Below are 15,986 nucleotides of genomic sequence, written 5' to 3' on the forward strand. Positions count from 1 at the left end.
TTAGTGCCACGTTTTGTGACATTATGCTAACCTATTAGATCACAGCACTTGAGCCACATGTACTGGTGAGTAATAGCAAACTACTGTAGAAATCAGATTTTAGTGGGAACTGTTTGCACAAGAACAAGAATAAGGAAAAATCTGTTTTAAATCTTTCAACAAAATAGTGCAGTTGTATGGTCCCACACAAAATAATAAACCTACCCCTCTGCTGCCCCAGAGGAGGATACCTAACATAAGATCTTACCTGTAGGGGAATATGCCTAATCTTTACCATCTCAGTGTCAAAACTCTGGTTTTGAGGAGGATGTGCTCAGGATATATATTTATTCAGGATGGTTTGAGAAAAACTATGGATCAGAAAACTTGGGAAGCCTCTGGATGTGTTTTCAAGCCAACTGGGAATCAGTGTTAGTCCTAGAAATGGTATAGATTAATTCCCTCCTATTGGTTTCAGTGGGAGGTAATAATAATAATAATAATAATAATAATAATAATAATAATAATAATAATAATAATAATAATAATAATAATAATAATAATAATAATAATAATAATAATAATAATAATAATAATAATAATAATAATAATAATAATATCATGTTAGAACTGCAGAGCTGAAAGGGATCCTATGGAACATTAGTCCAGCCCCTCTCAAGGAGGCACAATGGGGAGTTGAACTCCCAACTTCTGGCTTCACAGCCAAGTGCCTAAGCCACTGAGCTATCCAGAATCATATAGCAGAGTCAAAAATACATCTCACTTTCAGTGTTGTTGACTTGAGCCCAGCGGTGCTTTGAATATTTTGGTGGCTGCAGTGTTGGGGACTTCTAGTGGCCTGTTCCTATTCCCTTTACTGTAGTTTCTTAGATGTCCAAAACTGAAAGCAAACTAATCTGAAGAGCATTTGAGCTTTTCCTCTACAGAATTAGGTAATCAGGAGCTTCAAATAGTTTGCTTATGAAACCTTCCTGAGCTTCTGACAATGATGTTGCTGCTGTTTTTCTTTCTTTTTAAACAGTAACTTTGTTAATGAGACACATCTCTCATTGAGGTACGGTTAGTCCAAAGTACTCTGAATTCATCAAGTGATGAATTGTATAAAGTTGGAATGGAATGTGAAGCTCAATGAAATATTTCCAGCTCATTCCTGCTATAAAGGGAAGAATTTTTCCACAGTGCTTGGCTCTGTTCAGTTACTGTGGAGAAAAAGATAGTGACAGGTTGTAATCAAGGGCAACATTTATGAGGTGATAATGGATAAGATATGAAATCTTTTCATTTGCTGGCTTATGATGTTTAATGCCATTCAAAGAAATTCTGTTCAAGTAGAATTTGAACCACTGGACGGCTCTGCCCCTTTCAGACATAGCTGGCAAGTGGTGACAGACTTTGATCTATGTATGGTCTTTTAGTAGACCAGAATAAAGTGTTTTGGAGCAAATGCCTGTATATTTTCTCCCATCTCTCTATGTTTCTCATTGAGGTCTCTGTTGCCTTCTGTTTAAGGTCAGTGGCTTGCCAACTCCAGATATCAGCTGGCAACTGAATGGAAGAGTAATACGTTCAGATGCCTCCCACAAAATGCTTGTACGTGAAAATGGCGTCCATTCCCTGATCATAGAGCCAGTCACAGCGAGGGATGCTGGCATCTATACCTGTGTTGCCAAGAACCGAGCTGGTCAGAACACATTCAGCCTGGAACTGATCGTTGCAGGTAAAGTTTTCATGCAGGAATCTTGCACAGTCATACTATTTATTCTGCTATTTTTGAACTCCTTGAATTATTATATTTAAAGTCGCATGAGGTTATCCCTGTTCTCCTTTGGATTATTGAGGGTTTGGAGCATAATTAGTAACACTCTTATATTTTTTTAATGAACAGCAGGAAGTCAGTTCTTAAGAGTCAACAAGATTTTAGGAAACAATTTGTAAGCATGCTTAAAAATTGTATGGTAGTTTTTCTAGTTAGCGACTTCTCCTGCTGGGAGGAACCAGGTGGTGGTGAACAGGAAGCATACATAATTATGCTCCTTATGAACAATATGCCAGAATTTTGAGTACAGTAGGACTCCTATATCTGCAGGCTCAGTATCCATGAATTCACTTATCCATGGTCTGAAAATATTGAAAATATTAAACTAAAAACCCCAGAAATATGTGTTTATATGATATGATTACCAGAACTGGCCACTAGAGGAAACCAGAGACTATGCTATATTGGTAACTCACCGCCATCTCACTTAGTCTCCTGGCATCTTGAAGTTATTCCCTCTACCTTGCAGAGCATTATCACGCTCTTAGTTGTGTTCTTATAGATGCAGTATATAGAGTATGCTATACATGTTTTTCAGTATCTGCCTTTGCGGGGGGGACGGCTTGGAACTAATACTCTGCAGATACAGGGGGTCCTCCTGTAGTTCTCATTGTCTGTTAAATCTGAACAGTATTCTTCTGGTTGTGGGTAGATAGTATCTTTTCCTGAACTGCCAGGGAGAACTAGGCTTCTGTGTCAGGAAAGCACATTCCACAAACAGCAGATGAAGGATGTTTCCTTTTTTGTGTGTGCTGCTCTATGTCATATGTTTGTGAGAACAATGGGAACTTAAGTATGATATCTTACCTCAGTCTAAAGAAATCCTCTTTCTCTTTTCCTTTACAGCTAAGGAAGCACATAAGCCGCCCGTATTTGTAGAGAAACTCCAGAATACAGGAGTAGCTGAGGGGTATCCTGTGCGACTGGAATGCCGGGTTTCAGATGTACCACACCCTCAGATCTTCTGGAAGAAAGAAAATGAGTCACTTACATACAATACTGACAGAGTCAGGTTCGTCTCCTCTACCTTTGTTAATTTCTGGATCTCTCTTACAGTGAGTTATGTTAATATTTTGTGTTACACTTTTTGGTGTTTTTTTAAGTGTTGAATAAGTAAAAACTATGAAACTAGTTGAAGTAGTTAGTCCTAGTGAGAACTACAGAAACCAGGCTCCTGTTTTAAATTTTAAGTTCAAATTCCCTATTTCCATGACTAAGAAACTGAAACATTCTTAGTTTTCTCATTAGAATAGGAATTTACTTATCTGAGTTACAATTATTTTGCATGCACCTATCTCATAATCTTTATTTTTACCTTCTTTCAGCATGCACCAGGATAATCATGGTTACATCTGTCTGCTTATTCAGGGAGCTACAAAAGAAGACGCCGGTTGGTACACAGTGTCAGCAAAGAATGAGGCTGGGATAGTATCCTGCACAGCAAGGCTGGATGTCTATAGTAAGATACTCTTTGGATTGCTTTTAGGATTTGGGTAAATTGGCCCAAACATATATGTGCTCTCTGTAGAATAACAGTCTATAGCTTACTTTTATTGCACTTTGGTTCAGGCTTACCTGTGAAACATGCAGCCACCTACAACCTCTAGGGTTAGTCCCAGTACCTGCTGGGAGTGCTCTGTACCAGTCATTCTGTGGGAGTATTTTCACATGAACAATTCCACTAAGTAATGGAATTGGGGGCGGGGACTATGTCATTCTTTACAGGGTTTGTACATTTCTTAGGTTCAAATGTGTCTAGTGGACTTGGTGTCCATTTATCCAGTTTGTTGTAACCATCCAGCCATGATTCACAGATCTCTTCTGAATTGAATTTCCCCAGGAGTGATTTGGACATTTTATTTTTCAACGTGTCCCCAAGATACTTTAAGGGTGCATTTTAAAAATATGGTGTATACAGGAGAGGGCGCTCTCTGTTGCTGCTTCCAGACTTTGGAACTCCCTCCCCAAGGAGGTTAGGCTAGCCCCATCCTTAGTGTCATTCTGCAAGCAGTTGAAGACTGACTGCCTGAGTGGGGTTTTTTGATGGATTGGTTTTTTGTTGTTTAGTTGTTAAGTCATGTCTTACTCTTCGTCACCCCATGGACCAGAGCACGCCAGGCCCTCCTGTCTTCCACTGCCTCCCCGAGTTGGGTCAAATTCATGTTGGTAGCTTCGGTGACACTGTCCAACCATCTTGTCCTCTGTCGTCCCCTTCTCCTCTTGCCTTCACACTTTCCAACATCAGGGTCTTTTCCAGAGAGTCTTTTCTTCTCATGAGATGGCCAAAGTACTGGAGCCTCAGCTTCAGGATCTGTCATTCCAGTGAGCACTCAGGGTTGATTTCCTTCAAAATGGATACGTTTGTTCTCCTTGCAGTCCAGGGGACTCTCAAAAGCCTCCTCCAGCACCACAATTCAAAAACATCAATTCTTCGGCAGTCAGCCTTCTTTATGGTCCAGCTCTCACTTCCATACATCGCTATTGGAAAAACCATAGATTTGACTATGCGGACCTTTGTTGGCAAGGCGAGGTCTCTGCTTTTTAAGATGCTGTCTAGATTTCTCGTCGCTTTCCTCCCAAGAAGCAGCCGTCTTTTAATTTAATGGCTGCTGTCACCATCTGCAATGATCATGGAGCCCAAATAAGGAAAGTAAAATCTGTCACTGCCTCCGTATCTCCCCCTTCTGTTTCCCAGGGGGTGATGGGTCCGGTGGCCATGATCTTAGTTTTTTGGATGTTGAGCTTCAGGCCATTTTCTGTGCTCTCCTCCTTACCCTCATTACGAGGTTCTTTCATTCCTCTTTCATTCCTCCTCACTTTCTGCCATCAGAGTGGTATCATCTGCATATCTGAGGTTGTTGCTATATCTCCCGGCAATCTTAATTCCAGCTTGGGATTCACCCAGTCCTGCCTTTCGCATGATGTATTCTGCATATAAGTTAAATAAGCTAAATTTAAGAATTGTTTTACCTTACTGCTTTGAATGTGTTTTGGTGTTGCTTGTGTTTTTTCATATGGTGTTTGTTTGATCCTTTTGAATTTTTATATTCACCTTTGTTAGAGTTAAATACTGTTTCTTAATGATGTAAGCCACTTTGGGCCCTTTTTAAGGAGAAAAGTCGGGTAATAATATTTTAAATAAATAAAATAAAAGGAAACAAGGATTATACTGGATTTCTGATTTAAAAGGCCTTGAGTGTTTGAACTGTTGAAAGTGAATTGTGTTTTTAATGGTTTCATGTTCCACACAAAGGAGTAGAGACAAGAAGGGTGGACAGAAATAGAGCATAAACGGGTGAGGGTAAGAGGTAAGAAGCAAAGAGGTATTTGGGGCTGGAGTAAAGTAGAGGATGGCCACTGAGAGAAAAGATCATGAAACACCTGTGATGGTACAGAAGACTACAGAGCACTTTAATATCTCTTCTGGTTAGTGGATTTACTGGCCACCCACAACACACCCATCTCCGTGAAGCTCAGTGCAACCTGCATGAGCATGTATATTGTTTGCTTCAGCTTCAGTAACAGATTCTTGACTTTCCAGAATAAAGGTCTTTCTTTTTATCCCACCACCTCTGGGGGATAAAAATGCATCAGTCACTTTGTGGCTACTAAGAAATTGTTGCATTTCTGCTTCAAGAGTGAGCCGGTTCTCTCTTTTTTCTCTCTCTCCTTCTGCAGCTCAGTGGCAACAACAGCCCCAGACCACCAAGCCAAAGAAAGTGCGTCCCTCAGCTAGTCGATATGCGGCACTTTCTGACCAAGGACTAGACATCAAAGCTGCGTTTCAGCCAGAAGCAAACCCAGCGCATCTGACTCTGCAATCTGGATTGGTAGAAAGCGATGATTTGTAAACCTTAGTTATCAGCGCTTACATTTTCTTTTAAGGTGAAAACACTGAAAGCCATTGTCTCGACCAATGATAACTTATGCCACTTTATGTGAACGGCAGACACCTGTGTGTGCAAAAGATAACAAACACCTTCATCACATATTTCTTACTGAGTGAAACACATTAAGAATAGGTACTGATTGTTCAGTAGAAATGTACAGCCCATGCACACAAACATCACCTTCACCACAACCAGTTCTTTTTCCTTTGTGGATAGTGCTGTTTTGAACAGTTGCATTCACAAATGCCAAATGCTGAAGTGAATGTAATTTTTTCACAAGCAAGCACACTGCAGAATGTCTCACCAAGTGCCTTTGCAACCTGTAAGTGCTATCAATAATGCTAGCCATTTTACTGGGCTACCACACAACTGCGAGTTTATCAGCAATGCGACTCTTATAGTGACAGTGAAAATGTGCAATACTGATGGAATAAAACAAGATGGAAAATGATAAATCTATGTGAAATGTTTCACTATGAATGGCTTTCTATTCCTGCATTAAGGGTGCTTGTTATGGGCAGGGAGGTTTAATACCTGAAGGCTTCATTTGACTTTTGCCAATTAAGGAGTGGCTGACGTATAAATGTACTGCCAGGGGAAACTGACCATAAAATAATTTAAAATTATGGACAGTACAATGGAATTATTTTACAGCTTTCTGTTTGTAACAGTGGGATGTAACATGGGCAGAAGGTGAGACCTTTCTCAGGGGATGACGGGTGAAAACATCGCAGTTCATCTCTCTGAAATTCCATGGATATCTGGATACTTTTTAAAAGAAATACTGGAGATTTGATTGACCTCTAATTAACAGAAGAGTGGATAATTAAGAGTATAGAGTAAGTGGGGGAAGGAGTAAGTCTGCAATATGGATATAATAAGCACATACTATAGAGAATAGCTGGGTAGATATGGGGGGGCTGCAGAATGTTGAGGAAATGGTGTTAACATTTTAAACACTGTATGCATGTGTACTAGATGTTACATTTTTGGGTTCTTGCTTTACTGCAGCATGAACAATAACCTGCCCATGGCTGGGACCTTGTGAAGTTGGTAAAAAATGTTGATTTTCTAGAATACAAACCAGTTTTGTTGGGCTTCACCCAGACTGGATTAAAAAAATTAACTCATTTTAATTAGGATGAAGTAGAAGATCACTGACAAAGAAGTGGTTTTGATGGTACAAGAGTACTTTGCTACAAAAGGAAAACACTGTATTCCTTATATGAAGCACGTTTATAGTACTTTATTTATAATAAAAATATGATTCTTTATCTGAACTCAGTTATTCAAGTACAGTACTTTTTTAAAATAAGTTTTGTATTATGTATCACACCATATATTTTGCATTACTGTTATACATGTATTGCTTTGCATCTCATTGTTAAGTAAACAAACCAGGTTTTAGTGGCTAATAAGAACTTCTGCCACAGAAGTTACTTTTCTATGCAAACTGCTGCAGATGGCTACAATCTCAGTTACAGGAATTTCTTACATATTTTGTCATACACAATCTGTATGAAACTGCCCTACTATCAACTTCTAGTCAAGTATGTTGTATTATTCACTTACCAATTTTTTTCTCAAATGTGATTTACTAACCTACTATTTGTTTAGCTTCACTACTAGCATTTTGCTTCTTTTTATTTGTATTTATAAAAAATGTACAATTCATACTCCTTTGAATTGTTGTGCTGGTACCATGTGGATTCAATATCAATAAATATTACACAAATTAATAATTTGGTTTGTTTTTCCCCTCTGCCACCCATGTAACAAACAGTTATATTTAGCAAGATTTGAGGAATAGACATAAAACTGTACTTATATTTGCTAGAATTAGCCTCATTAGGTTACAGGCTTAGCATCCCACTGCATGGTTGAAATGTGTCCATGTGCAGCGCTTGTAAATGAATTTTGGTCCCAATTCCTAACAATTCCTTAAGTCCCCTGACATGCAAGTCCTACTCAGGTGTTCAAAAAGGATTAACTGTAAGATGGAAATGAGAAAAGCCTTCTAGTCCCCATCTTCATCAAAGTGACTTCTCCACATGGAAAAGAGTCTCTCTACATGTACGCTTCCCTCTTTGTACCGACTTTTTTCCTATAGAGACAGCAATGGGGTGGGGGAAAAGTTTAAAGCACTTCCAGTTCACATGTTCAAATTAACCCTTCCCTGAATAGAGCGATGAAGTTGCTGTACACTGAATAGCACTTCTTGCCCATATTGTCTAGTCAGACTGGCAGTGCCAAGGCAGAGATATTTTCCACCCATTTCCTAAGTTCCTTTGGATGGCAGATGCCAGTGGCTGAGCCCAAGACCTTCTGTGTGTAGTACGTATTTCTAAGCATTGCACAGATGCTCGTTCTGTGTAATGTTAAGAGAAAACCTGCCATACAGCTTGCTTTCTGTCCCCTCTCTCACACCAATAAGACCTAATGCAGATAGGAAGATGTATTCACATTTACATAACTTTCATGCATCCAAAAGAAAAGAGAATTATTCTCAATAGTAAAGTTATTTGTATGGAGACGCAGCTTGAGTGACTGCCAACAAATTATTTAATTGCTTAATAAGGCTTGTATCCTACCTATACATTGTCTAGAGGTTTTACAATAGAGTTACTTCCTGCATTGTTTGAACTCACCGCTTTAAATATTTGAAGTCGTTAAGAGCTTCTAGTATGACACGCAGGTCTCTTTAATGCAGAGGTCCCCAACCCCTGGTCTGCGGCCCAGTGCTGGTCCATGGCCTGAGCTGGACCGGGCCGCAGAGACAGACCTCCTGCCCCACCCCCACACTCACAGCTGATTTGTGCATGCACATGCTCCAGTGCACCCATGCAAGTGCCATGCTGTTTGCGCATGTGCACAAGCATTGCACCACCATATGTGCACAAGTGCATGCGAGAGAGCACTTGTTTGCACATGTGCACGAGCACGGGGGGTGCCCCGCCTTCCCCCGCCAGTCTGCAGGGCAAAAAAAGTTGGGGACCCCTGCTTTAATACACTAGTATATACATTGTATCATGGCTTGATATCTAAACCATTAGCCTTTGAACACGGGAATAGGCAGCAAAAGAGGATCACTTTCTAGTTTACACATAGTTCACTATACTGAATACTCAACATCAACAGCCTGATCCTATACAAGTTAGGTGAAACAATCTGAATAAAATCCAGTCAATCCACTGCACCCATATTTGTCATCTTCACATAATTCTCCTAGCTTCTGTTAGAGATTCCACTCCATGCTTCATCTCGGGGGGGGGGGATCCAATTCCTACATCCCCAAACCCCATGTAACAAAAAATGGATGGATGATAGATTGGACCACTGAAGTAGCATAAATGGATGTGTGTGTGCGTGTGCGTGTCCTGCATGACTTTTCATCAGTCTGGCCCACTGGGGAGCTGGGCATGTGGCAAGAGTGGGGAAGATCCAGAAGAATCCAAAAGTCATCTTGGCTGGATGTTCATACGTCAGAGAAAAAAGCCAAACAGCCATCCAGTGCAGGATCTACAACCATGACAAGAAAATTGCCTTTCATTCACAGATGGCACTACACCAAGAGCTCCAACATCCTCTGTCCTCGAAAGAATATTTTAAATGTAATAATACACTAGGCACAGAAGTTACCTGAAACCAAATTCTATTTCTAGTTTATATGTGGATATAAGCTTATAAAACATATTTCTGTGGGCTCCTATACACAGCCAACGCAAGAAGGCATGGGCTTCAGTATAGGGCACTGGGGGATTCACATCATGACGGGCATTCTTTCCCTTAAGAGACAGGAAAAACAATTAACTACTGAGGTGAAACCCTATGCTGTAAATACACTTCAGACTGCTTATTTCCATTTGCGGTCTCCATCTTTGAACTTAAACTAGAATGCAGTTTCTCCAGTTCCCAACTTCCATCCAGGAAGATTTTCAGATTTTTGTTCTGCCCCGCAAGTTCCGCAATGACCAGCCTGATGCAAGACACAACTTGAAACACCTGCTGTTTGTGTTATTTTCATGGTCTCGTAAACGTATTGTCTCTGTTTCTGAACATGGATCGTATAGTTTTTTTCTTTTCACATAGTAACTAGATAGTTAGATATAGCTCCATGTAGGCCAGACATGGGCAAAGTGCGGCTTGAGGGCCTCATACGGTCTGCGAGCCGCTCCTGTCCAGCCCATGGATAGTTTTGAACATCAAAATAATTTATAGATTTTTGTCTAAAGTTGATCAGTTGCTTATTGCGGCGATCCCCCTTGTGGTCCCTTATTTCCCTGGGCCCCACAAAGGTAAACTCGCCCTTTCCTGCTGCCACCAGGTATTATCTTAATACCACTACAATTCCCACACACACACAGGAGCTGCTCATAGAACTTAGGAATCAGGGGTTTTCAATTAAATATTCTTTTATTATTGAACAAAGTATAAGAAGAATCAAATACAACTGTTTCATGTGTTCATGTATAATAAATCAGGTGTTCAATCATTTGTATTCAATACAATTGTAGGTTTTCAACCAATATTCTTCATGTTATGCTTATGGGTTCATTCCTGCTTGTTCAATATGTTTTTCTTTCAATTTCCTTTCTTAATCCCTTTTTATCTACTCCTAAACCCTAGCACTCGCTCCACATCTTCTTGTCCCTACTTCTCTCTATCCCTATCTCATTCCAACTCCCCTGAACGGTCTCTTCTCACTTTCTGTCATTCTGACTTCGCCCCTCCTGCTCTATCCTCTGATTGACATGCAGGAATGACATCATCTTTTGGGTTCCGCTACACTTATCTTTAACATACTGCAAAAAAACTCTTTAATATTTGTGAAGATTAACAAGTTTAAAATAAAAACAATCATAACATCACTGTTTGATTTTATTTTTACATAAAGTTGGTTCGGCCCCCGAACACAGTTCAGATTTTTCATGTGGCCCCCTTATAGAAATTAATTGCCCACCCCTGATATAGGCTATAAGCAATAATCTCACTCAACTGTTGACAGCAGTAAAAAGGGATTACATCAATACTTTTTAAATGCCTTACAGTCTGTTTGAAAAGGTTTACAAATTATAGTGAGCAAGGGGAAAAGTGCACACAACACCTGTTGTCTGAATGAAGCCACTGATTTCATTTCTATTCTGCTTTAGGTTTGAAGGACAAATTGGGATAGAGAATGTGCTTTTATCCAAATGCCATTTTAACGTCCATGGGCCCTAGCCAACATTAAGCACATCATCTGAATGGCCTCATACAGCCCATGCCTGGATTAGGTCATAATCAAAGTCAAAAAGACTTTGATACAAAACACAAACAACTAAATTTGCTCTTAGCTTCAGAATGACTCAACTTTGCACATGCCTTCCACCCCTTACTTTTATCTCTAGAGAAACAAGTGATTTAGGATACTGTGCAGGTTAAAAATTAGAGTCTAAAAAAACTGATCACTGATTCACCACCAACAGCCCTATGAATAAAATAAGATGAATTTCATCCCACCTTGTTTATGTAGGCGAAATAATAAGAATCAGAATTATATCTGCTCGTTCAGGCCTGAGTAGTCTCGTAAATAAACTTGAGGTGATTGTTGACAGCAAAAAAAAATGCAGAGGCATTGGAATGTTTTCTTCCTAAGATGATTTGTCGTTGTGGTTAATTTTGTCGCTGGTATGTCATAGGAGCTAACCAATAATTTATGGAAACATTTTTGCTTGTCAAACTGGTAAAGAAGCTGTCTATATTTCATTCAGTGCCTTCACAATCACAGCCGAGGTGACTCAGGTCTCAAATAACAGCCTTGCTTATTTAAAAAAGCTTTTGCCATAAAAACAAATACTGTACTTGTCCACAATGTAAATAGGAAAAAGAACACAATGGTTTAAGGAATGCAGAACAGTCCATGTGGCATAAATGCAGGCAAATGTGGGATGAAACAGTAAAAAAAAACTTGAGGGGAAAAAAAAGAAATGAAAAATATAATTGCATTTTATCATAATCTCTGCCGTGCTAAGTAACAAGCAAAGTATCCTGTAAATATAATTCTCCCAACTTATGTAGTTTATAAAGGCTTATTTGTCAAAATTTGACATAAAGTTGTTAAAATGTTTACTGGGACCCATCAATTTATCTGAAGATGCTGTGACAATCTATTAAAGTTTCGAGGCTGTGGGAGGGAAAGATTTACCATCTGAGCAATAGCGATGGTATGCAAACATTTCTAACTTGAAAAATACAGCTTCTACGAACAAACAACAGGCATCTTTTCCTGGAACACAATTCTTGGGGCAGCCAAAAGTTTACCAAAGTATTCATCAGACATTTGTTTATGCCTGTCAAAAATGGAAGTGATTGGGCTGTTTAGCACAGTTAAACAGCATGTGAAGCACGAAGCTCAGTGTGGGAAGCTGTAAAAACCTGATGAATTCCAAATACTATTAAAGTTTGCTAGTAAGCTCACTACATGAATTAAGAAATATATCCACTTGTGACTCATAAATAATCTCATTCAGTTCCAGCAAACAAGTCTGGCTACATTTAAAGCTACTAATGTATGTCAGATTTTTGCTGGTGTTGCCGAACTAAAAATAGTTGAAATGGAATAGCATGACATGAGAAAATGGCCAATATGGAAAGAAATTGGATTTTCTGCAACCATGTATAAACCTAGAGAAGTGTCTGGAAGTTAGCTGTCTGCCTCAGATGACAGAAGCCCAAACCCCAAAGGTTTTAACAGATACTGCTCAGAAAGATGGTAAAAGAATTGTAAATTCCAGCAGGAGCAAACAATTCCATTTGCAAACTTCACTTTGCATGGTGGAGAGAAAGTGCTAGTTGTTTGTGAAACCCAACAGTAGCAAAACTCTAGTGCAACTCAGGAGACAAAACCTCCATTCCATTCACAAGCATAATCCCAACATATTTATCTTTGTATGTAACCCAAACATACATTGCTTTAAAATTTTTAATTAGACTAATCATGCAAGGACAGCGTTCAATGGTAAAAGATGGTAGACTGGTTGCTCGGACCACAGAGGTGGAAATCCTAAAGGCCGGAGAAAGGACATAATTAAATTGTATGCGTATTCTGTCACTTCTCTACACCAACTGCCACAAGACCATCCTTTTTTAGCAGAATGTCGTAAGTCCACTACGCAAACATATCTTCATTACAATTTCCCTAACTTTACCTGACTTCTCACCAATTTTCCTGATATTTCCCTGACCAACTTCCATTTCTCCTACTCTCCCTGACTTTCCAGAAAGTGGTAACCCTGTACAGTGGTGACTCGACTTACAAACTTAATCGGTTCCGGAACTCTGGTCATAACTCGAAATCGTCAAAAGTCAAAGCACCATTTCCCATAGGAATGCATTCAAATGCAATTAATCCGTTCCGGCTGAAGAAAAAAATCACCAAAAAACCCTCCACTGCAAGACCTATCGGAATTGCAATTAATCCGTTCCAGCCAAAGAAAGAAAAAAAGAAAGAAAAGCAAACAAACCACGCAAGACCCTTCGGAAATGCAAAAAAAGCAAAGCAGAAAGCGAGCAAACCATGCAATACCCTTGGGAAATGCAAAAAAAGAAAAAAGAAAAAAGAAAAGCAGAAAGCAAACAAACCGTGTAAGACCCATCGGAAATGCAAAAAAAAAAGCCTGCAAGATCCTTCGGAAATGGGAGAAAAAAACCCAAAACTATGCAAGACCCATTGGAAATGGGGAGGGGCGAAATAAAAAAAAACCCTGCAAAACCCATCAGAAAAAACAAAAACAAACAAACCTTGCAAGACCCATCAGAAATGGGAAGAAAAAAACACCAAAAAAAAACCCTGCAAGACCCATCACAGCATAGAAACATAATCCCACCACCCAGCCCAAAACTACGCTGCAAAACCCACCCAGAACAGTTTTTAAGAAGTACAAAGCAGCACCTTACCTTACCAGGCAATCCAAAGCCTCCTCTGATCGCATACTCTCTAACTGCTGGGGTGAAAGAGCTACAAAGAAGCAGCCTCTTCACCACCAATGGTTAGCAATTTGAATTCCCTGGCTTTTTCTCCTGTCTTTTTCTGGTTGTAACTTGAAGCTCCGGCCACAAGTCAAAGCAAAATTTTGCAGCCGGAACTGGTCGTAACTCGAAATGATTGTATGTCGGGACATTCGTTAAGTCGAGGCACCACTGTATTTGGGAACTGAAACCAAACTGAAACCAAAGTTTCAGCTTTGGGAACTGAAACCAAACTTAAACAGCACCAAATTATAGGACAACACACTATATGTATAGTATTAAATTTAGCTTAACAAACCACTGTTATACTGACCTCAAGAGATAAAACAGGAGGTACTTTCTCAAGCTAATTCCTGGTAATGTCAAACATCTTAGAGTGTTTCCCAACCCTAGCTACCAGTGTTCCCAACTTGGGGGTTGTGACTCCCAAGAGGGTTGCAGAGTGTTTTCTGAGGGTCATGGGTCGCCTTGTATGTGTTGTAGCGCTTGCTAAACCATTTCCAGAGCAGAATATTAAAGTTGGTGCATTTGTGTATCTATGTAAAAACAGGCCCTTTGGGGGAGAAAGAAGTCTCTACTTTCTGAGAAGGGCTGACTTTATCCCATTGAAAATGGGAACAGACTACTTGGCTATTATAACTGGGGGGGGGTCACAACTCAAAAAAGGTTGGGAATCATTGATATAGACAGTAGTAATGCAAGATGAAAATAGGATGAAGGAACCCTTGCTCCCTTGCCTAATTCTTCTTGGATAAATCCTGTGTGAAAATAAACTGTAGTCTTCTGTTTAAAATGATTTTAACTTACAGTAAGCCTTAATATAGTGATTGCAATTTTTTTGGCCTTTTTTGTAGCTATGTCTACACTTCTACTAATCTAAATTGACTGTAGCCCGTTTCTGACAAAGTCCACTTTTCAGTTTAAAAAACAGGAGCTTCATCTCTAATCCCAATATGATTCTTGATCTCTTAACTAAATTAACTAATACATATAAAATAATTATTTATCAACCATATAATGGCAAACATCTGCTACCAAGATAATGTAGTGTACATGAAGTCCTGTTCAGAATAAAGGGATGAAAGGGCATCACAATATACTGCACATAGTAGGGACCATACACCATTTAGCATCAGACAGCTTCAAATGTGGCAAGCAATTTCACATTGGGTCTAGGATCTACATCCTAAAGACAGAAGTCTACTCCAGAAGATGTTGTAGCTTGGTGATTAGCGATCTTCATCTTCTCCCTGCATCCCATGCAGCATAGTCCAGCACCCCTGTGTGGCATGAAGCTGGGAGGTGGGATGAGGAGGGAACAAGCTCTGCTTCATCCAGCCTTCTCAGGTGCACTTAAGAGTGGATCCAATTCACTATGTTTTTTTTTTTTCATTTTTAAATGTAAATAAATAGTACCCACATCTATGGGAATGAAACTTGTTTCTACATGCAGGAATCAAGTTCTTCCAAACCTCTATGAAGTTTTTTTAATAAAACAAACAAACAAAATATGAGCACTTACAGTGTTTTTCAACAGTGTACACTCTGTCTTCTTTTATTAATGCTTTGCAGAGGTGCCACACTCAAGTGTTTGCAAAGACAAGTATTTATGCTTCCATAAGAGAAGCCCAGGAAATGTCACTTTAAAATAATGATTTAGCATTCTTTCAAGGACTTAGAGTGAGAGTACATCCCAGAATTACTACTTTAAGAAACTCAAACTTGTTAAGTTCAATATATTTTTTGTTCAAAACCACTTAAGAACTAAAATAAAGGTTCGTGTAGTGAGCCCTCCTCCTACACTGCCAGGCTGCTGACTTGTCAACATTTGTAAGTACTTTATCATCAGTTTATTTTGTCTCTCTTGAATGGAACACCCACAACACAAATTATGAAAATAGATATTTCCCTTGTAAAGTACATTAAAAAGAAGCCAGTTTTCAGAGTCATAGTCATAGAAAAAGGACAAAGGGTTAGTAAAAACAAAGAGATTTATTATAGCATAATAAGCTTTTGCGAACTAGAGGGTACTTCGTGGGATGAGGTGGGTTCTAGTTCATGACAGCTCATGGCACAATAAATCTTTTAGTCTTTAACATGACACAAGATTTTTCTAAAAGAGGCCTTGATCAGAGCACTCCTTCTGCTCATGAGGGTATGGACTGCAGCAGAGATACCGGCACTTCCACAGTCAGTTACAACCAAGAAGGGGGTGCCACCATCCCCAAAATTGAAGAAACCAAGTACCTCTCCATCAGTTACAACTTCCAGCT

The 15,986-nt window shown here is 39.4% G+C and overlaps 1 protein-coding gene across 6 annotated transcripts in view; it reads left to right on the forward strand.

The window, feature by feature from the left end:
- Nucleotides 1-7,445, forward strand: part of PALLD (palladin, cytoskeletal associated protein) — a 286,634-nt gene extending 279,189 nt beyond the window's left edge. For all 6 annotated transcript variants that reach the window (XM_020805524.3, XM_020805526.3, XM_073001465.2 and 3 more), the window contains 4 exons: nt 1,510-1,717; nt 2,663-2,828; nt 3,142-3,275; nt 5,495-7,445. In XM_020805524.3, coding sequence (XP_020661183.3) covers nt 1,510-1,717; nt 2,663-2,828; nt 3,142-3,275; nt 5,495-5,667 — 681 coding nt within the window. In that variant the 3' untranslated portion in view covers nt 5,668-7,445. The remainder of the gene's footprint in view (nt 1-1,509; nt 1,718-2,662; nt 2,829-3,141; nt 3,276-5,494) is intronic.
- Nucleotides 7,446-15,986: the final 8,541 nt, after the last annotated feature.

This window comes from Pogona vitticeps, chromosome 5, assembly GCF_051106095.1.
Source record: "Pogona vitticeps strain Pit_001003342236 chromosome 5, PviZW2.1, whole genome shotgun sequence".
Taxonomy (NCBI): Eukaryota; Metazoa; Chordata; class Lepidosauria; order Squamata; family Agamidae; genus Pogona; species Pogona vitticeps.